Source organism: Schistocerca americana, chromosome 7 (genome assembly GCF_021461395.2).
Source record: "Schistocerca americana isolate TAMUIC-IGC-003095 chromosome 7, iqSchAmer2.1, whole genome shotgun sequence".
Lineage (NCBI taxonomy): Eukaryota > Metazoa > Arthropoda > Insecta > Orthoptera > Acrididae > Schistocerca > Schistocerca americana.
The window spans coordinates 177485673-177509425 of NC_060125.1; the positions used below are offsets into that span (position 1 = coordinate 177485673).

Below are 23753 nucleotides of genomic sequence, written 5' to 3' on the forward strand. Positions count from 1 at the left end.
TAATTGCTGAAACCCTGAAAGAAAATTTGTTCTACATTGACAACATCGGACAGTTGTCTCAGTTTTCTATTATAATAAAGTGCAGATTTTGATCCAAATTATTCATACTCAACCAGACTAAACTTATCTCAGCTAAATGGAAGTCACTGCTATACTCTCTTGCTACTGGATGCATTTTATGACTGTGACATTCCTCTTCCAACCAAAGAAGTAATCTGTAATGGGAAGTTAATATAAAGCATGTAACTCCTGCTTCACAAAAAAAGGTAATGAATTTGATTGTCTGTTCTTTTGTTTACTATGGGAGACTGAGTTCTGACTGCCTACTATTAACTTTATTCGATCAACACACTATATCAATTAACTAGCTACATAACTAAATAATTTTGCCTGAATGTGCTTCATCATTAAATCACTAGCCATTGGAACAAATTACTGTCTTTGTGTGGATCAGATATAAGGTTCCCTACTGACAAAAATAGCCTGTCCTAAAAGCAGAATAATATTTCTGCATTTTCTCTACCTTATTTTGATCAGATCTGCTGAGGATCCCATATACTCTGGCAACAGTCAAGAATAGCTCACACTGCAGCTGCATTGTATTGTATTTTACCAAAAATTATCTCAATAAACTAAAGCTGTCTATTTGCTGTTGCTGAAGTTTACTTTGCGTATTGTCCCACCACACACACACACACACACACACACACACACACACACAGAAAGAGAGAGAGAGAGAGAGAGAGAGAGAGAGAGAGGAAGCCCTTGAGTGGAATGTAGGGCAGCACATGTAGAGCGCTCATATCATTCTCTCTGATACTAAAACTCAAGTCCTGGCTTCTCATGAACAAGTCTACCAACTGAGAAACCCAAGAGTGCCCTACACTTCATTCAGTCAGTATCTCTCTCCTACATTTTGATCTCTACAGAGGATCAACTTCTGCACTCCATCAAATATGCATCTCTGGTACAAAGTAAATTAGTATAGTCTATTTCCAAGAAGGATTAAAGTTTGTTGTACTTTTCCTGTTCAAGCAGTAAATTTTGTTGTTCGTTGTGTCAGAAAGCTTCTGGAAATATTTCCATTGTCTACATTCTGAAATAAGATCACTATTCTGCATCAGAGACATCATTTCAAGATTTATTACAGTGGTATTCGACCACACTGAAGCAGTGGAACATGGCAGAAAACCATCTATCAATGCTACCGAACCAAATTTGTATTCTGGTTCTTTTGTAAAAAAAAAAAAATTACCAGTATAGATATTTTACTTGCAAACTGGCAAGTGCTGTAATATTAATATCCAAAAAATTTATTACAGTTTTACACTACAACAATCAGTCTTTCATACTCTTGCTGTATCACTCATTATCCACAACTAGTAAGTAATTTTGAGGAAAAATGAAAGCTTCCACCCAGATAAAGCAGAGAAGAGAAATATCTTCAGTGGGGTTGAAAGACTGAAAGATTATTAGAGGAATCAGAGGAATGAATATTTTATGCATAATGTGTGTGAAACAGTGTCATCATAGCATTAAAATGAATGAAGCAAACTACCTCAAGTTCGTTTTTTTATAATTTTACTCCCTCTGTCAGAAAAGTTCCAGGACAGTTTATTAAAATTTTATTTCTAAGTTTGCAATACCAGAAAGGAACAAAGTTGTTTTTATACTATCTGGTATGTACGTAGCTTTGAAATGATATTGGTCATGTGGCTGGGCTGTGCTTAGAAACACACTGTAGTGGTTCTTGGTGCATAGTTATGTTGACACAATGGATGCTAAGAGCAAATAGTGAACATTGAGTTCTGAGTTAAGCTCAGGAAAATCCCGATGAGGCATGGACAATGCTTAAGCAAGCATTTGCAGGCAAGACACTTTCAAGAAGTTGTGTTTTCAAGTGGCACAAAAGGTTTCCTGTAGGCAGAGATTTGGTGCAATATGATTCCAGACCTAGTTGCCTTTCTATAGCACGTACCAAGGCAAACATGGAGCATGAAAGGCAGTTATTGCAAAGAAGACCATCATGTAACTGTGCATGTGATATCAGTAGAACTTAATTTGAATCGTGGTGTGTTCAATAAGATTTTGCGCAAAGATTTAGGGGAACGGAAGCTTAATGCAAAACTCATCCCTCACACACTAGAATATGAACAGTAGGAGGAAACATGAAGAATTTCTGCTGAACTACAGGATACAGCCAGAGGTGATCCCAATTTTCTGTCAAAGAAATGATGGGATGAAAGTTGGTGCTACAAGTATGACCCTCACACAAAGCGTCGAAAGAGCTGAATGGCGGAATCCTGGATCACTAGCCTCAAAACAAGTCAAACAACATTTGGAAACAAAGACAATGTTGATCGTATTCTTTGATAGTAAAGGATTAGTTCACCATGAGTATGTTTCTCCAGGTCAAACAGTGAATTAAACTCTTTACATCGAAGTCTTGAAACAATTGCACATTTTTAAAATAGAAATAATAAGTAATAATTTAATAAAAATTTGTGCAGCTGATGACTTATTATTTCTATTCTCAAAACATCCAGAAATGTTGGCAACTGTGTGTAGATAGCCAAAGGGACTACTTAGACAGCAGCTAGGATCATTATTTGGTAAGTGCATTTTCTATTTTTTAAAGAAACCTACCATGGAACTTTTCTGACAAAGAGAGTATTTTGAGGTTCAGTAACATGTATCTGTTTTGAGCTCTCTTGGCTCATTTTCAGCAGTGATGTATGAAGTTAATGCAAAAATATTTTCATGTTTACAGGTACTAAGTGCAAGTTGTTGACAATCTAAAGGAGAGGTAGCTTGATTGAAATAAAAGGGTACAAAAGGAAACAACAGATAAGGAAGTGTAGAAAGGAATGTTGGAGAAATATGAGTGGGAAGAGAAGAGCAGAGATGATATAACACATAAAGAAAAAGGTAATACCAAAAAGGGAAGTAGAGTGAGAACATGGAGGGGAGGGGGGAGAAACTAGCATGGATTAAGACTATATGCAGCAAGAGCCATATGATGTAACTGGAGTACCAAGTTCATGATGTATTGTCCATGAATATGTATCATTTGATCACTGTTGTAGATGCTTGTCCATTGGCATTCACTGTGAGAGGTCTAGATGGTTTTTCTTTTAATTTAATTTATTTTTCAATTCATTTTCCATTTTGGCACTTAGTGAGTGTTCTCTTCATACCTCGCATATTTTAATATTCTCTCTTTCCCCTCTCTCTTTCGATCATATCAAGTTGTGTTAATGGAAATGGTTTATGCCAACAATGCAAATTCCACCAGTTCTGGGATTGTGTGTTGACAGCAAATGAATAAGACACCATGAACTGTTTCTATAAATTAAAGAGCATGTTTAAGTTGCATCTTAGCTCGTAAGTGAAATGAAAATCAGTATTTTATGGAAATTGTCTACAAACACCTCTTTGTTTTTCTTTTATCATCATCAGATGTACTTTGCTGTTTTATAGCATATAATTGTCAGTTTTGTTGTATTGCAACATTTATATTAAAATTTGTTTCATTATTGTGTGATTCTAGAGTAGACTGAAAGCTGATTTTGGAAAAATACTTTGCTTTTCATGTGTTAATCCAACAGAATAACATTATAGTGCTATTCCTCACACATACCCATGTCTGTCTTTGTTTTTATATGGCCAGTGAATAGAGTGGTTGATTCTTTTATTCAACTTATCATTCCTATGGCACACATTCACCTTATCTGTTCATTCGTGCAGAGTGATGTAAAATGCTGTAAACTTAGTTGTTGAGGAATTTATTTCCTGGTGAATGTTCGTTTCTGTTCTGAGTGAAATCTTACCATTTCTGCACGTAAACATATGAAACAAAAGGCATGCACCTGTATTATGCATATTTTGATGTGTGTTTATGTGGGACTGGTTTTTTGAGCAGCAAGGAACTTTAGTCAACACTGATGATATGTTGGTAACAAAAAAGCAAAATATGTGTGGAGATGTTAAAACAAAAATCATCGGCTTAGCTATAAACTGTTTTCTTAATACATGCAAAATGGCTGTGCGCAAACCAAGAAATGTTAACTGCTTAATAATAAAGGAAGTTAGATAACAAAAGCAATTTCAAAATTCTGCTGTCAAACATCAACATGTAATAAGTTAAAATAACTAAGCAGAGTACCACCAACAATAATTAAAAAATGTTTCTTGCTCCTTCCATAATTAAAATGCGGATATACAAAGCATTACGGAAAGAGGAATAGCACCTGCTGCTTGCGGCTGCTGATAGTAACTGCTGATGTGGACGGTGAGAGAGACTTTGCAGAGCAGACCGGGTAACGAAGGAACTGAAGGTGTCGGAGCTTCTCTATGCCCTCGAAGATCTTGTGCTGCGGTGCAGATCCAGGGAACAGAATACGTGTAATCGTATCGTTCGGGTTCGCCGGCTGCCACACGAGCAGCGCGCATATAGAAACTAGATTTTGCAGTGGGAAAGCGAACTCACTGCCAGAGCTTTTCCTGTGGATCATCATCTTCATATTAGTAACAACATAGTGAAAATCATAAAACAGGCACATGCAGTACATTCAACAGCACCAAAAAGCTATGCAAAGTGCAAATGGGAGTGCTTATCACATCCTGACTATGAAAAAATACCCATAACAAGTAATTACTGAGGTACTGAAGTTGAAGATACATCAAGAATCTCTTTTATTAAACACAATGAAACAACTGATTGTGGACGCAATTACATGATCTGGCTGAATCATTCTACTGTTTGTCAATGCTGGTCCTGGATCCTTATGGTGGTGTTCATGCTGTGGATATCTTCATCTGTAAAAAACTCATCTGCCAGATCAATGCTGTGCAGATGTGTGTTTATTCACATGATTGAGTAATCTGGACCACCAATTGCACGTTTGAAAAGCCACACACATGGACACAGTATCTCATTTCTATACTCCAGTGATTCAATGATTATTTATGTGTTATGCCTCAGGTGCATATTTGAGGTGTTTCCCTACACCAGGGCACCACCACCACTACCACCACCTCCATCACAAGCACATTGTTCTTCTTCTAATATATTCCCAAGTCAGGTGTTGCACTGCACATTGACAGGACCGGAACTGTTTCTCACTTGTGTCAAATACCACGGCCCTGATACTTTCTTTGAAAAGGACACAACTCATTTCATACACGTGGTACATAAAATGAGTCTGTTGAACTGCTAAAAATCCTCCTCATAATGATATTTATGATTGTTACTACGTGAATCAACTGGAACCATTTATTTTGTGATTCAAGACTGTAATAAAGTGGTGGCAAACGTCCTATTATTTTTGTTTGCATAAACGAATGCAACAAATAAAAAATACGAAATCTGACGCTATAATAGGTCCTTGAATCAAAAAATACTAACGTAGTCTTGGAACTTTAGTTTTAGTTCGGAAAAGCAGTAGAACATTGTGTCTAAAGATTGCATATTCCAGCCCCTAATCTTTTGTGCAATGTTCCACTGCCTATGGTGCCAACATTAATTCTGGCCACTGCCCAGGTACGAGTTGTTGTTCCCACACCTGCATGGATCCGTTGCGCTCAGTGATATATAATATTTCGACAGCTTTATACAATTTTATACACACACTTTCTGTAAATTCTCTTGGGACGTACAGTCAGCACGGGCACAAGACATCGATTAAGCCATGGACGTTACAGTAAATTAGGGGACCAGAAAATGATAAGTGTTGCAGTGATAAAAAAAATGGAAGTGTAGAACTTCTATAGTTCAATTCTTTTATCTTGGCGGTTCGCGCATGCTCGCCCAGACGCGGGAGATTGCTGCACGCGCCAAGAGAAGCAGCGCCATAGTATAGTTCACAAACTTACGTTTAGGGGGGAGCGCGCAGTTTATGAATTAAAGCCACCACGGCCGCATTATCCCTTTCGCTGCTACAGAGACGTGCTCCCCGCATTTTGTCATCACTGCACTGCTCGCCTGTGCACACACATGGTGTTCCGTCTGCTTTGACACACTTTTATCATTCGATTTCATAAAAACTATTTGGCCCAAAAATTTGATTTTTACACATCTTCTTGACTGATACCACAGTCTAACATAACAGTCGCGACACTTCGCCTCGATTTTGTTGCCTACAGCGCCCCAAGTGGCTGGTAGGTTGAACTGTCAGTTCGGCGCGATCGTGAAAGCGAGTAGCGATTGATTATTTTGATTTATACAATGGTTTGTACCATCGGGAGCGTTTGTAGCGCAATAAATTGCAGCAACAACAGGAAGGAGACACCACAGCTGTCTCTTTTTAGGTTTCCTAAGGACGCTGAGAGGTATATACCATCATGTTACTAAACTGTATCGTCAGGATTCACTTGCAAACTATATGTGTATAAATGATGATTGTATCGTTTTAGGAGCAGAAAATGGCTTGTTAATAGCAGACGAGAAGACCTTATGAAGAAAGACCCAGTTTATCCGCATAATAATATTAGGTTTTGTCCGCTACATTTCGAAGAAAACCAGTTCATGAACGCAGACAATAACAAACTCGTGTGGAATGCAGTACCCACACTGTTTGACATCCTAAATGAGCCACCTCAACTGACGATGAAGAGGAAACTGCCACAAAGATTCGACAGTCAATCTAAAGCTGTAAAACAGTCGGATGACACAGAAGCAGCCAGTTCAGCGCTCCATGTATCAGTGCCAGATTCGTGCGAATCGTCACCACAGACGTGCTTTGACGATAAAGTGGTTAGATTAAGTGCAGCTGTTCATGTCTTACAAATGCGTGTGAAGTGTCAGAATGTGCAGATCGAGCGAAACTATTACGGGACAAGGAAAGTGCCAACAGACAGATTGTTTGAAAATTATTCAAATATTTCGTTTTTCGTGAAATGTAATGTAATCAGCTCATTATAATGTTTTCAGCAAATTTCTGTCACTATTTGGCAGTTGCTTTACCCACTTTGAATAATATAAAGATTAAGGTCGTACTTGTGGCAACAGGCACAAGTGACACACACAGTAGACCTACAGAACGATAAACGAGCTGTCGATCGCTTTTGCATGTAGAGGTACATGTCTGTGCTTCTTACATGTGAATCTGTGTGTTTATATTCTTTTGATATGAACGTGATAAGCTGCAATTCTGTCCAATGTCACAAGTGTTTCTTCACGAATGTGTAGTAGCTTGCCACTCTATTCATGGTTTTTGTCCATACTTGCGCTTATTTTAGAATCATTAATAGAAACATATATGCCTTCCGATACTAAATAAACTCTTGGAGGCAAGAAAATAACTCGAATAATTCGGAAATTACGTAGGAAATGGATGTAAACAAACATTATGCTTACAACGCGTCTGACGTTCACCTTACCTGCCGCTTGGAGCGCTAGTGTCGCTCCATCCGTCAAACGGCAACAACTTTTACAGCAGTGAGTGTCGCGACTGTTATGTTAGACTGTGCTGATACCTTCCCCCGATAAATGACTTAAGTTTGTTTTAATGTTCAACGCAGTTATTGTGCAGCATTAGATGTAGCAAACAATTGCACGAAATTTTGACGAATTTGCAGAGGTAAAAAGTCCATACCGTATACTTTCCGTATGGTCGATTTTAGTTGCAAGTAGAAATTTCAAAAAAATGCATTCAAACGAATAAAATTCATGTAGTAAGAGACTTCGATATTGTTTTTAAATAAAGAAAATGTTAAGCACCAATCAAGGTCAGAACTCGGAACCTTTCATTTAGCATTCAAACATCTTAACCATTACGCTAACGCAGCTCACCGTACAATTTGTATCCCGGCGGACTTTAAAATATCACGCAAAATACCGACAAACACTGTTGGTATAACTATGAATTACTCACTTTACGTCGAAGTACAATAGGAAATAAACAATTACTGCTCTTCTTTATTGCGAAAAAGCGGTTAGTGAGAATGATACAAACACCTTTCCTTGCTATCGCCTGAATTAGGAGGCTTATTGCTTGTTTGGTTTAATTAATTAATAGAATATGAAGCAATTGGTATAAAGAATGCTTTTTCCAAACTTTCTATGAAAGGAAGTCTGCTATCAAGACATTGATTTTGTTCAATTACTTTATTTATGGCTGAACGTTACTAAAACCGGAGACCCTCGTCTGTGCTCTGCACTGCAGTCAAGCTCTGGCAATGTCTGACTGTGTTTAGTGACGTCAGATGCGCAGAACGAACCTAAACTCGGCCGCCGTCGTAAATGACGCGCACTTTAGCATTCTAAACTATAAAAGGCGTATTTATTTGGAAGTGCGCCAATTTGGATAACACGAAAGAGGCATATGGCCTAGTGCATTCAATACTGATGACAAATTTGCGGATAATCGAATACTTTGTCGATCACATACCGGTACAACAACTGTGTGAACATGTCTGATGTGGCAGTCTTTTCAACTACCATTGTAATAAAACACAAACAAAGGCTAGTGTTCAGAGGATGCCTTGTCAATATCGTTTATGACGGACAAGGAAAATTCCTCAGTTCAGTTTTCCAGGACAACGAAGTCAAATGAAACAACGTTGGGGCAAGTGGGAGAGTAGAGGCGGCGAGTTTAGTGACGAAGGCAAGTATTGGTACTAAAAACTGATCGAAAACACTATTAACTCCTGAACTTAACGATTTTTTTTCAAATTCAAAACTAATATTTTTTATTAATGAAAAACACCCTACAATGAATGATATTGCGTGCGCACACATAAAGGCGACTTTCAAAGCTCAAATTAATGAGTTACAAAATTTTGAAAATGCCGAATAATAAAGTCCCGAGTATACTCATACACTGGACTTCGACTAAAATATCCATAAACATTACATCCTTTTGTTCCTGTGTAGCTACGAAGTGTAGCCATGTATTTCACAACGATTTCCTATGAACATAAATTTTGGAGGCGCTGACTGGAGCAGAGTGGGTGTAGTTATTGCGTGCCACTGGCAAGCACTTGTCGCTCAACTGGCGAACTGTTGTCACTTGCAGACTGTAATGAAGTAGTATCACATTCTTCTTCATTTTATATGCTGCTAAATTCAACATCAAACTCAGTACGGTTATAGTAATCCTTTTTTTTTTGAAAGCATTGCCTAAACGACAGTAGACGAGACAGTCTGAAAGCGAGCGTTTTGTTGCCTAGTATCCAAAACTGCACACAGCAGAGACGATATCTAGTGGCAACCACCTCAACCAAAACACGACAACCAGGCAACAAATATAGAACCAGATGCTCTCTAGTGGCCGGACACGCAACTATCAGTGCTGAAACCGATGTAAGCAGGGTTCAATTTTTCCGAAGGTGACTTCTTAAGTTGCCTGAGTAAACTCAGGATTTTAGGTTTCCATCAAAATAATAAAAATGAGATAACTCGGAATTTTATGTTAAGAACTTAAAAAGTTTGGTTATTTTTTGATAGACCTGTGGTGGTCTGAAAACGTGTCAGCCTGACAGTGAATACGATAATTTATTTTAGCAACATTATCTTCTTTAACACCCTTCATCCAGCGGTATTCCAATGCAAGTGTCACAAAGTACTCAGCTACAGGTGCGACCGCTTGTTAACTGGATGAATAATGGTGACCAACAGTGAAGATTTTGAGTTATGAGAAGGCAAGGAAATCTGAGAAAGACAAAAATGTGGGGAATAGAGCAGATGTTCCAATATCCCATACTGCAGATCCCTCAGTTTTCCCACTGCCAAGAAAATTTTGTGGGTAGGTGCTTTGTCTTGTTGAAAGACGACTTCTATCTTCAAGAAAACAGATACTATTCCTCAATTTTTTGCAGCCAGATCCGTCAGGTGATTTACTTAATATTCACCATTTATTGATTCACCTTTGTGAAATTATCCAATTAACAAAACCACTTTCGTATTACAAAACATAGATGCCATTACCTTTTCCACTAATGACATCATCTTGACCACCTTTGAAGCGAGAGAACCGGCTTCTGCCCACTGTTTCGATCGTTATTTTGATTCTGGTGTGTACCGGTGAATCCGTTTCATCCAGTGTCATATACCGACGCAGAATGTCACCTTTGTTTCTGATTCTCCATGTGCAATTCTTCATGCAAAATGTAGAAGACACGTTCTTTTAAAATCCTGGCAATTTCACGCACCTTTGTATGTTAATCTTCTAAGATTATATCATGTATTTTTTTCTACAGTTTCTAATGCGCTTGCACTCTTCGGGTGTCCTCCACGTTGGTCATCTTTGACACTCTCACGGCCTGATTTTAATTTGGGTGCTCATTTGTTTGAGGCGGAACTTGTAGAAGTAACCACACTCATTTTTGAATCTCTCATGAATCTAAGTTGGCGTTAAACTTTCTTTAACAAAAAACTTTCCACAGCACGATTTTCTCTATTATGAAAATCCAAGAAGTGCGCATCGACCAGAAAATGTGTTATCCCCAGAAGTAGCATCGTTTTGTACCTAATTCTAGAATGAATAAAGCTATGCTCAAATGAAAGAAGCAATGTTTTTCCTTACGGATTTGTTCGATACGTCATATGACCCGCCGTTTCCTTTTGAAAATTACGGATTGTATTCAAGACAGTGGCTTCTAAAATGGTCGTAATGCTAGTAACATAGTTTCCCAGTTCTCCCTGAATAAAGCTATGCTGCCGCGCGGTTTGTCACGGACTGTGCGGTCCCTCCCGCCGGAGGTTCGAGTCCTCCCTCGGGCGTGTGTGTGTGTGTGTGTGTGTGTGTGTGTGTGTGTGTGTGTGTGTGTGTGTGTGTCTGTGTCTGTTCTGTTCGTAAGTTAGTTTAAGTAGTGTGTAAGTCTAGGGATCGATGACCTAAGCAGTTTGGTCGCTTAGAAATTCACACATTTGAACATTTGTAAAGCTATGCTCAAATGCAAGAAACATTTTTCTTGTTAAATTTTCTATCCGTTTGATATGACCCTTTCATTTGAAAATTATGAATTGCATTCAATATGACGGCTTCTAAAATAGTTGCAGTGTTGGTAACGTAGCTTCACAGCTATTCACTCTCTCCTATCTCAAACCATTTGACTTTAAAATTGTTATTATTCATATGTTTTCATTTTTGAAGAGTTGTTCCAGGCTAATGGACCATTCTGTATTAAGGTTAGATTTCAGTTTGCAGTTTATCTTGCCTATCTTTTGCACTTGTGCTACTTCGACAGAAAATTTTATTTTACGCCTTTATTTGGTGTACATAACCTGCTATCTATACAGTGTGCTTGGCTGTTATAGGTAGTGTTGACCGGGGGCGCATAGGGTACAAACAAACAAACAAACAAACAAATGATCTTGATATCTGGAAATCAATGGTTTCCCGGTACGGTCCCGTTTCTTACATGGCCGACTTACTGTTCATGCGCACCTACATTTCCTACTACGTATGCTATTTGAATGATGTTCCTTATGATGAAAGTTGCGTGTGGAGTATATGCATGATGGTGCACTGGCACATTGTCATTACACTGTTCGAGAATACGTAGCACGAATATCCAACAAGTGTATCAGTCATGCCATCCTAGAACCCCCAAATTATACCTGCTGAATTCTCTATTGAGGGGATATTTACAAGATTTGGTATATTCCAGCCTTGTTGATAGAGCTGAAGAACTTAGGCAACGAGCTGTGGATGGTTGTCAATGCAATCTGAACAGGCCTGGGGTATTTGAATGTGTACAGGTATCGATGCGTGCCTTCACAATAACGATGACCATATGGAATACTTGTTACAATGTGTCTGCCCTCAAGTGTGCATCTGCAGTTCGGATCCCCAGGGACTCAGTTATAAGGTTAGGTTAGGTTGGTGTTTAACGTCCCGTCGACAACGAGGTCATTAGAGACGGAGCGCAAGCTCGGGTTAGGGAAGGATGGGGAAGGAAATCGGCCGTACCCTTTCAAAGGAACCATCCCGGCATTTGCCTGAAACGATTTAGGGAAATCACGGAAAACCTAAATCAGGATGGCTGGAGACGGGATTGAACCGTCGTCCTTCCGAATGCGAGTCCAGTGTGCTAACCACTGCGCCACCTCGCTCGGTCAGTTATAAGGCATTCGTATCCTCAGCTGTAATATGTTGTATCTGGGACATATCTATTTCCGGATCTATGTTTACTGGGATTATTTGCTTCTTCTATTGTCCTCTACTCCCCCTTTCATTTGTACCTATAGTAAGTCTAACACGTTGTATTATTAAATGGTTGCAATGGTCACCCGCTTCCAGGTGCTGGCTGCCTATGTAATGACTTTCAGGGGAAATAAAAATTTGATTTTCAGTGTTTAACATAATTATTGACTTTATTTAAAAATTTAAAATACCGTCATAATCTACTCGTTAACAGTTCCGGTCTTACGTTAAATCAGTAAGTGGCTCGAAACAGCTTATCCAGACACTCCGGGATGATGATGGCATTGAAACAGAGGATGACACGCGTAAAGCTGAAATACTAAACACCTTTTTCCAAAGATGTTTCACAAAGGAAGACCGCACTGCAGTTCCTTCTCTAAATCCTCGCACAAACGAAAAAATGACTGATATCGAAATAAGTGTCCAAGGAATAGAAAAGCAACTGGAATCACTCAACAGAGGAAAGTCCACTGGACCTGACGGGATACCAATTCGATTCTACACAGAGTACGCGAAAGAACTTTCCCCCCTTCTAACAGCCGTGTACCGCAAGTCTCTAGAGGAACGGAAGGTTACAAATGATTGGAAAAGAGCACAGGTAGTCCCGGTCTTCAAGAAGGGTTGTCGAGCAGATGCGCAAAACTATAGACCTATATCTCTGACGTCGATCTGTTGTAGAATTTTAGAACATGTTTTTTGCTCGAGTATCATGTCGTTTTTGGAAACCCAGAATCTACTATGTAGGAATCAACATGGATTCCGGAAACAGCGATCGTGTGAGACCCAACTCGCTTTATTTGTTCATGAGACCCAGAAAATATTAGATACAGGCTCCCAGGTAGATGCTATTTTTCTTGACTTCCGGAAGGCGTTCGATACAGTTCCGCACTGTCGCCTGATAAACAAAGTAAGAGCCTACGGAATATCAGACCAGCTGTGTGGCTGGATTGAAGAGTTTTTAGCAAACAGAACACAGCATGTTATCAATGGAGAGACGTCTACAGACGTTAAAGTAACCTCTGGCGTGCCACAGGGGAGTGTTATGGGACCATTGCTCTTCACAATATATATAAATGACCTAGTAGATAGTGTCGGAAGTTCCATGCGGCTTTTCGCGGATGATGTTGTAGTATACAGAGAAGTTGCAGCATTAGAAAATTGTAGCGAAATGCAGGAAGATCTGCAGCGGATAGGCACTTGGTGCAGGGAGTGACAACTGACCCTTAACATAGACAAATGTAATGTATTGCGAATACACAGAAAGAAGGATCCTTTATTGTATGGTTATATGATAGCGGAACAAACACTGGTAGCAGTTACTTCTGTAAAATATCTGGGAGTATGCGTGCGGAACGATTTGAAGTGGAATGATCATATAAAATTAATTGTTGGTAAGGCGGGTACCAGGTTGAGATTCATTGGGAGAGTCCTTAGAAAATGTAGTCCATCAACAAAGGAGGTGGCTTACAAAACACTCGTTCGACCTATACTTGAGTATTGCTCATCAGTGTGGGATCCGTACCAGATCGAGTTAACGGAGGAGATAGAGAAGATCCAAAGAAGAGCGGCGCGTTTCGTCACAGGGTTATTTGGTAACCGTGATAGCGTTACGGAGATGTTTAACAAACTCAAGTGGCAGACTCTGCAAGAGAGGCGCTCTGCATTGCGGTGTAGCTTGCTCGCCAGGTTTCGAGAGGGTGCATTTCTGGATGAGGTATCGAGTATATTGCTTCCCCCTACTTATACCTCCCGAGGAGATCACGAATGTAAAATTAGAGAGATTAGAGCGCGCACGGAGGCTTTCAGACAGTCGTTCTTCCCGCGAACCATACGCGACTGGAACAGGAAAGGGAGGTAATGACAGTGGCACGTAAAGTGCCCTCCGCCACACACCGTTGGGTGGCTTGCGGAGTATAAATGTAGATGTAGATGTAGCTATAATCTTACGTTAAAGCTTTAACAGAATAAGTCAAGTATTACAGTTGGGAACTGCCTCGTGTATGTGTCTCGAGGCAGTGTAACTACGTGCATATTACCCAGACTGTATTCACACAGTATTTGTGAATGAGAGCACTTGGCAGCTTCCAACGAACTTTTCCTCACTCATACCCACTACAAAGTAATAAAAGAAAACGCTTACTACGTTTTCGCTGTTCATGTAGCAAAACTTCATCAGGCACTGCATTTCAATTTATTAGTCCTTCAATAATAAATCTGTTTGCAGCACATTTTGCGGACAGTATCGCCGTATACCACTGAACGTGCCTGCAAAAATATGTCACAGTACAACACATAATTCAGAAGATATTGAGATGCATGAAAAACTATCTTTTCTTAAAGGGGAACTGTTATACGTTCTTTGAATCATCGGGGTTTGGGCAGTGGAGATTACTGGTAGCATCTAGATCAGTGGCCGCGTGCGGCCCGAATCAAATATTCGTGCGCGTCATGGTTGTCTGGCGTATTTCGTAATACTTTGTCTCTAGCATGTAACAGCTGAATCCAAGAACGTCAAATATTGTTAAGAGACTCTTAATAATCTTGTTTCCCTGCTCACTAACAAACAAAACTACTTACAGAGACATTAATATTTTAAGATGTGCTTAATTTTAATTACCGTCGTAATTTTTTATATTTATGGTACGTAAAGTTCACAGTTCAACTATCTACAAGCCGAAGAAGTTCGATGCAACTCTCAAAAATTCCCGAGAAAATTCGCTTTGAAGATTTCCGGGGATCTGTAATTTATTACAGTTAAGGCGATTTTGCGATGGGCTGTGTGGTTCACTCGGTAGCGTCAAAGAACGGTAACTGGGTAATTCATGCTTTTCTTTTAATTCAGTTCGAATTCCTGCTTCATTTAAATATGAAATTCATCAAATATATGATAATGAACACGTATCTAATCACCATTTCCTTTTTTACAAAAAATGCAAATCACCTTGTTTCTAATTATAGTCACAAACAATATTCCAGTTTTCATTCCAAGTGTAAATTCTTTATTATCGATGTTCTATAAAAGATTGTTAATAAATTTGTAATGATTCTTAATTTAAACAATCTTTACTAACGATTTTTTATAGACCGCCCGGCTGTCATTAACAATTTATATTTGCAATACAGACTATATGTAACTAGAAACAAGATGTATATGTTTCATAAAAATAAAACTAGGTTATGAGAAGGATAAATTGCTACTGACCATAGTGGCGATGTTGAGTCGCAGACAGGCACAACAAAGACTACTAAAAACGTAACTTTTCGGCCAGAAGGCCTTCTTTCGAAACAGACGTCTCTGGCTGTCGCCAGTCTGACCCCTGCAGCAAGAGATAATGGTTATATGTGTGTGAGCTGCGTTTGATTGAATGTGAGTGTATTTTGTCTATTTCTGAAGCTTATGTGTTTAGTAGTGTTCTTATTGTGCCTGCCTGGAATTCAACATTCAACATCACCGCTGTATCGTGAGTAGCAATCTATCCTTTTCATATTATTGTCATTATTCCATTCCGGATTTTCTATTGTTTGGTTTTTCATAAAAAAGTTTGGATACGTATTAATTAGCGTATATTTGATGAATTTTACAGTTAAATGTTGTAGGTAATTGAACAAAAAAAAAAAAAAAAAATAAAACGGAAAAAAACACAGCAATATCCGAACCAGTGATCTTTTCGTCAAGTGATTACCACTTTCGACACTATCAAGTGAGTCACGTGGCTCGCCATGCAAATCGCCTTAAATTTTGTGAAATAAGTCCCTGTTGATCCATTGTGGACGTGGGACAGCGACTGGTCAAATACTTAACCAAGAAATTCGCCTAAGAGCCGTACAAATTGCATGCCGTTATTCTCTTAACACATCGTCTGCCATTGGATTTTGCGTCAGGTTGCGTTTTTTGATACTGTGACGACCAATTATGATATATGACCAGCAGTGATAATACTTATAAGGCTGTAGATACGCACACTATTGTGTACTTCATAGACTATTGTACGACATTTTACTTTGGGTGAGGATAGGTTCTCAAACGAAATAGGGTTTTTCTCATCTCTAAGAATTATGTAGTATTTTTTATATTAAAAAAAATGACAAGCTTTGTTTGGCTGAGATTCTGATTGTAGATTGTCTATTTTTGGTCTTTTTAATGAGCGGTATGCTCTCTTACAACTCTACGATGTTAAAACGGTCTCAGTGCTGACCTGTATGTACACATTCTATTTTGCTGTGCTGCATTTTGTAGTTTCAAATGCTTTTATTATTACCCGTCACTTTTTGTAAAGCTTGCTGCGGTACTCCTCGATATACACTACATGTATACTCGTTATTACGCAGGGGCCTGAAGATGGCATATTAAACTGCCGAAACTGGTAGCGAAACTAAAATAACTTCTCAGTTTGCACGGCTGTTTGGCGAATTTCTTGTTAAATATTTGTGAATTAAAGTCCCTGAAAACCTTCCAAAGTCGATTTTGTCGAAAAAGTTTGAGAGTTCCGTCGATTTATTTGGGTGGAGTAGTAGCTGAGTTCTGAACTTCACGTTCCACAAATAAAATACGAAAATCTGATTGCCAGGTGTTCTCCTTGTAAGTTAAGTTACCCACTTACCTTGTGGGCAAAGGGGTAAATAGCGCGGACATTCCTGGGTTGCAGGATGGCAGAGGATAGATGTTTTAGTGTTTTTCTTCCAATACTGACAGCACATGGGCGTGTGAGATTCCTATCGGTCAGCTGCTATGGTATAAATTTTGATACAGAAATAACAGACAGGGAATCCGCATTGCAGAAATGGTCGTCTTCAAATGTGACATTTGTCGCAAGGATCATTAAACTAATTAAGGCTGTTGTAATAGAACACAATGAGCAGAAGAAAAACGACATTTAGAGACATTTGTAATGGCGTCTGATATTGTATAATGCATTTAAACATACTAGACTAGTGCATAAGTTCGTAGCGCTTTTGTTGTGCATGTCGGTATGCTGGTTGCTATGGGTTTATTCATCAACTATCATTTTCTATTTACAGTTCACTGCTCCTATTTGAGTTCACACTTTGTCGTTTGGAGGTAGTGAGAGGAGCCGTAGACGCTACAAAATGGAGTGCACATGGAGAAATCGGAACATTTCCGATGTATTCTTCTGTTTGAGTTTAAAAGGGAAGTGACGGCAGCGGAAGCAGGCTGAAACATTTGCGCCGTGTATGAGGATAATGCCACTGGACAGAGCACGTAAAGAAAATGGTTTTCTCCGTGTGGCATTAGTGACTCTCCACGAACCCGAAAACTTGTTTAAGGGAGTGTCAAAGAATAAGAAGACGCATAGAATATGGTTGTAGCTCGCTCCTAGAGATCCAAATGATGAAGTAGCCTACTTCCCTATATGATTCATCAACGATTTACTTCATAACAAAATGTAAAAAATCGCCTTTTCGAGAACGCGTGCCGAGTGCAGCTATAGAAGTTCGTTGTAGTTCATAACATGCATCTGATGAATCAAAATGTTTCATATATGGTGGTATAATCTGAAAATATTGTGGCGGGAACCTTTCATGTCCGTCTACTGTTGTTAAGGATTCGATAGCAGATAAATACTTGTGACAAGCTAGAGTATAAAAACGATTGCTGCTAGTTTCATTTGCAGTAATTTACGTTGTACTCTTAGATTCCTGTCTGACCACGATTCTCGGAAATCGCTACCTATTCCACGCGCAGTAATTTCATCTTTCATTTCTTAAAGATATGTAAGTCGCGAAATCGGAGATACCCGTTACTGAGAAAGCGCGCTCTTACGAGTAAATTACAACGAATATTTCAGAAAATGCTAAACTTTGACGATTAACAAAGTCTCAGAATGCGTTGCGAACACGTAGAGGAAAAAATATATTTTGGCATCTAACAATATACGAACCCACGCCCTTTGCCACGGCAGTTCGTCGCCTTAACAACTTCGCTAGTACAACTCGCAAGCTCTCCATGCTTTTTTTTCTTTCTTTTTTTTCTTTTTTAGTAGTTACATTGGAGAGAGGCGCAGGCTGACTTTGTTGCCGAATGACGTGGGCGTAAGTCGTAAATGCGTGAAATTTTGGGAGGTTTCCTCTATGAGACTTCACAAAATTCCTTTGCGTTGTTACTTAAAAGTTTTAAACGCGTTTCGATAGTTAATAAGTAAACCATTTGCGGAAAAGGGTAAGCGAAGTCACTTGAAATTTCAGCTAAGTCATGTGATATACGTAAGCAGAGCCGATGTCTTTATATTTAATGATCTTTAAGCTCTTAATTGCATAAAAATAACAGGCATTTTGAGAGAATATTGACCGAAAACCTTTTTTTTTGGATGTTGTAATCATACACAGTAACAACCTAACTTAACCATATTTCTAACAAAGGGGAAAAAAAATGAACTCACTTTCCAACTGGACGCGTCCTGTGGTGATTCTTCAATAGCACAATCACTAAATCAAAAGCTAAAACCGCCCAATATGTTTAAAATAAAAATTATAAGTGTAAATAAACCACAGGTAACCGAACGACAGGGCCATACCGAAATCCAAAACCTCTCGGTACAGTTGTCGAAAAATCGGCGGGAGGACTGTTCGGTAACAGGTCTCAGACACTTACTGAACAGGAAATTCGGATAAAGAACCGAAAATGACGTCACTACCGAGACTTGCCTACTGCACCGATCGGTACGAACGATACGGAATAGGGCCCCAGCCCGACAACGCGCAATTTCGGTGATCTGACAGGAACAGGTGTTACCCCTGCGGCAGGGCCGTTGGTGTAGGCCCAAATTCTCAACTTGCCCGTACACTATTAATGCACTGCCCCTTGCCCATTATTCTCATTCCTTGCGGTATTTCACACGTTCCCGGAAGAGTTCAAGCCTGGTGTGCATCGGCATTGACGAGATCACTAGCTGTCCTCGCCTCAGACACGTGCGAAGGAATAGACACCACATCTACTGGGTGATCAAAAAGTCAGTATAAATTTGAAAACTTAATAAACCACGGAATAATGCAGATAGAGAGGTAAAAATTGACACACATGCTTGGAATGACATGGGGTTTTATTAGAACCAAAAACCTTCACAAAATGTCCGACATATGGCGCTGGACAGCAAACGTTAACTGCTGCCGTGACGGGTGAGAGGTATGCCGATATGTTACAGAATCGCATCACCCCCAGCCTGGCTAATAAACACCTGCTGGAACGTACGATGTTTATGCAGGATGGCGCTCCACCCCATATTGCTAGACGCGTGAAAGATCTCTTGCGCGCGTCCTTTGGTGATGATCGTGTGCTCAGCCGCCACTTTCGTCATGCTTGGCGTCCCATGTCCCCAGACCTCAGTCCTTGCGATTATTGGCTTTGGGGTTACCTGAAGTCGCAAGTGTATCGTGATCGACCGACATCTCTAGGGACGATGAAAGACAACATCCGACGCCAATACCTCACCATAACTCCGGACATGCTTTACAGTGCTGTTCACAACATTATTCCTCGACTACAGCTATTGTTGAGGAATGATGGTGGACATATTGAGCATTTCCTGTAAAGAACATCATCTTTGCTTTGTCTTACTTTGTTATGCTAATTATTGCTATTCTGATCAGATGAAGCGCCATCTGTCGGACATTTTTTGAACTTTTGTATTTTTTTGGTTCTAATAATACCCCATGTCATTCCAAGCATGTGTGTCAATTTGTACCTCTCTATCTACATTATTCCGTGATTTATTCAGTTTTCAAATTTATACTGACTTTTTGATCACCCGGTATATAATTAAGCCGAGGGTGGGCAGTTATCTCTTCAGTGCAGATGTACACCAAGGTCGAACTGTTATGGGAATCTGCGAAATGCTGCGAGTAATGAGGATAATGGGCAGGGGTCACTACATTAGTAATGTGGGGATAAGATCAGAATTTGGGTCTGACGGGAGGGTAGTCCGTGCAGTTGTGACGACCACTGTGTCTGGATGGCTTAGTCATCAGAGCACCCGCCTAGTAAACCAGAGGCCCGGGTTCTAGTCCCGGTATGGCACAAATATTAAACTTTCCCCATTGATTTAAGTCAATGTCCAGTTGCAGTCAATGTCTGTAATTTCTTTGTGTCTTAAACAGAATACTGTTTTCGGCAGCAGTTGAAAGCTGGCTCTTGCTTCGGCGTGTACTGACCTGCCTCCGCTGGAGAAGATCTTGGACGTGTCGGTGGCGTTCCACCGCGCGAGGAACTCTTTGAGGTCTCGGCTGTCGCGCGCCGGGCTCAGCACGTACATGTCGAGCTTGCCGTGGCCCACCTTGTGGTACAGGTTGATGGGGTCGGACGAGCTGTAGCAGGCGTGCGGCTTGAGCGCCAGGTGGTGCAGGTTGACCACCATCTCGTGCGCCTCCACCGTCAGGTCGATCAACAGCGGGTCGCGGTCCTTGTCGCCGTCCGGAGACGCTGCGTGTTTCCGCTCCTACGCATCGCAACATTTTTCATTTATTCCGCTCTCCGAACAGTAGAGAAAAAGTTAAACTAAAAATTAAAAAACACCTGACACAAAAAAACTCTAAAAAGTAAAAGATGCCATGCTGCTTTAAGTTTAATATTAATAATAATACACTACTGGCCATTAAAACTGCTACACCAAGAAATGCAGATGATAAACGGGTATGGACAAATATGTTATACTAGAACTCATATTTGACTCCATTTTCACGCAATTTGGGTGCATAGATCCTGAGAAATCAGTACCCAGAACAAACACCTCTGGCCGTAAAAACGGCCTTGATACTCCTGGGCATTGAGTCAAACAGAGCTTGGATGGCGTGTTCAGGTACAGCTGTCCATGCAGCTTCAACACGATACCACAGTTTATCAAGAGTAGTGACTGGCGTATTGTGACGAGCCAGTGGCTCGGCCACCATCGACCAGACGTTTGCAGTTGGTAAGAGATCTGGAGAATGTGCTGGCCAGGGCAGCAGTCAAACATTTTCTGTATCCAGAAAGGCCCGTACAGGACCTGCAACATGCGGTCGTGCATTATCCAGCTGAAATGTAGGGTTTCGCGGGGATCGACTGAAGGATAGAGCCACTGGTCGTAACACATCTGAAATGTAACGTCCACTGTTCAAAGTGCCGTCAATACGAACAAGAGGAGACCGTGACGTGTAACCAATGGCACCCCATACCATCACTCCAGGTGATACGCCAGTATGGCGATGACGAATACACGCTTCCAATGTGCGTTCACCGCGATGCCGCCAAATACGGATGCGACCATCATGATGCTGTAAATAGAACCTGAATTCATCCGAAAAAATGACGTTTTGCCATTCGTGCACCCAGGTTCGTCGTTGAGTACACCATCGCAGGCGCTCCTGTCTGTGATGCAGCGTCAAGGGTAACCGCAGCCATGGTCTACGAGCTGATACTCCATGCTGCTGCAAACGTCGTCGAACTGTTCGTGCAGATGGTTGTTGTTATGCAAACGTCCCCATCTGTTGACTCAGGGATGGAGACGTGGCTGCACGATCCGTTACAGCCAAGCGGATAAGATGCCTGTCATCTCGACTGCTAGTGATACGAGCCGTTGGGATCTAGCACGGCGTTCCGTATTACGCTCCTGAACCCACCGATTCCATACTCTGCTAACGGTCATTGGATCTCGACCAACGCGAGCAGCAATGTCGCGATACGATAAACTGCAGTCGCGATAGGCTACAATCCGACCTTTATCAAAGTCGGAAACGTGATGGTACGCATTTCTGCTCCTTACACGAGGCATCACAATAACGTTTCACCAGGCAACGCCGGTCAACTGCTGTTTGTGTATGACAAATCGGTTGGAAACTTTCCTCATGTAGGTATTGCCACCGGTGACAACCTTGTGTGAATGCTCTGAAAAGCTAATCATTTGCATATCACAGCATCTTCTTCCTGTCGGTTAAATTTCGCGTCTGTAGCACAGCACTGCTATGGCTTTGCAAGAGAACATAAAACTATGAGAGCATATCCACATAACAGGTGGGAAGAACGCCTACGCGGCAGCTCACAAAATCAGTTCTAGGACAGACTGGCTGAATTATCCCAAAACACGGGTGGGAAAGCGTGGTATACTCTACGCCCTTTGTACCGCCATCAGCGGACTCAACGGCTAAACTCGGACATTTCTCGAGGTTTAGCAGGAGTGGGGGGGTTCTTGCATGAGGAAGTAGGAGATCTCGACCTGTAAGGTGTTGTGACTGTGGCAGAGACAGGTGTCAATGTCTCCAGCAGAGGTGGCGAAGGTGAAAGAGAAGGGCGTTGTGAGGAGAGCGAAAGGTCACAAGTTGATGACTTTCCTGCATCGTCACTTCTGGATAGTATCAATTTTTCGCCAGCCAAAAAATTAAGGGTTCAGTTATCATCGAAGTTTACAGCACGTCAGTAACACTACAGATAGATCGATAAACTGAACTTCTCTTCCAGGGGACATTTGGATGTTTTTTTCCTTACAAGATGTCGCACTTTGTTTTTCCTCCTCCTGTTTTTAATTTTTAAAAGGAAATAGAGCATATTGCTCCACTATCGCCGCACTTCGAAACATACTTCCATGCTAGGTATTGTGCCGTTATGAAATACAACCGATGTCGGAGGATGATAGTGTGGAACTACTGTATAAAGTTGGGAGCAAGTCTTGCACGCCGCACGTACATGCTTACGTTCGCCGGCTGGGGTGGTCTCGCGGTTCTAGGCGCGCAGTCCGGAAGTGTGCGACTGCTACGGTCGCAGGTTCGAATCCTGCCTCGGGCATGGATGTGTGTGATGTCCTTAGGTTAGTTAGGTTTAAGTAGTTCTAAGTTCTAGGGGACTAATGACCACAGCAGTTGAGTCCCATAGTGCTCAGAGCCATTTGAACCATTTTTTTTTTTGCTTACGTTCTAATAGGCCACTCCACAAAAAAATGGTTCAAATGGCTCTCAGCACTATGGAACTTAACATCTGTGCTCACCAGTCCCCTAGAACTCAGAACTACTTGAACCTAACTAACCTAAGGACATCACACACATCCATGCCCGAGGCAGGATTCGAACCTGCGACCGTAGCGGTCACGCGGTTCCAGACTGAAGCGCCTAGAACCGCACGGCCACACCGGCCGGCCCACTCCACACAGCAAGTAGTTATTCATTGTCTCTACAGTGCAATACCGTTTGTTATGTCATGTCTTTGCTGCTAGTTCTATCGTCGCCGTTATTAAAATAGCATTCATCACTTTTCCCAATATTTTCAAAGCAACGGTAGTTTTACGAATAAATATTACTTGTTTTTTAAAAAAAAGTTTTATTTAAAAACTAAAAATTTTTGCACTGCTACTATAAGCATCTGATATGCTGGATTTGTACCCGGTTATTACAAAAAAAAAAAACCCAAAAAACTTGTAACCGAGAGCAAGCATATGCCGAAAAATACCAGTTGCTCAGAAGTAAATTACCTGTTCTGTTTTAACCTGTCGGGTTTTCCCGTGCATAGCACACACGCATGCTGATTATTTGGGCCATCACATTTTGCCTCGCTAAGTATTCTCCCTGACACAGCACCCAGCGACTTCTTACTCTTTTCTCGGGTGAAGAAACCATTGCGGGGGCAGG

General features: G+C 40.7%; 1 protein-coding gene across 1 annotated transcript in view; it reads right to left on the bottom strand.

Moving 5' to 3' along the window:
* LOC124622827 (microtubule-associated protein futsch) overlaps positions 1-23753 on the bottom strand; it is a gene marked incomplete at its 5' end in the record, with an annotated part of 138820 nt that overhangs the window by 37163 nt on the left and 77904 nt on the right. The window contains 2 exons of the mRNA XM_047148619.1: positions 4251-4503; positions 20316-20599. Of these exons, the coding sequence (XP_047004575.1) occupies positions 4251-4503; positions 20316-20599 (537 nt within the window). The remainder of the gene's footprint in view (positions 1-4250; positions 4504-20315; positions 20600-23753) is intronic.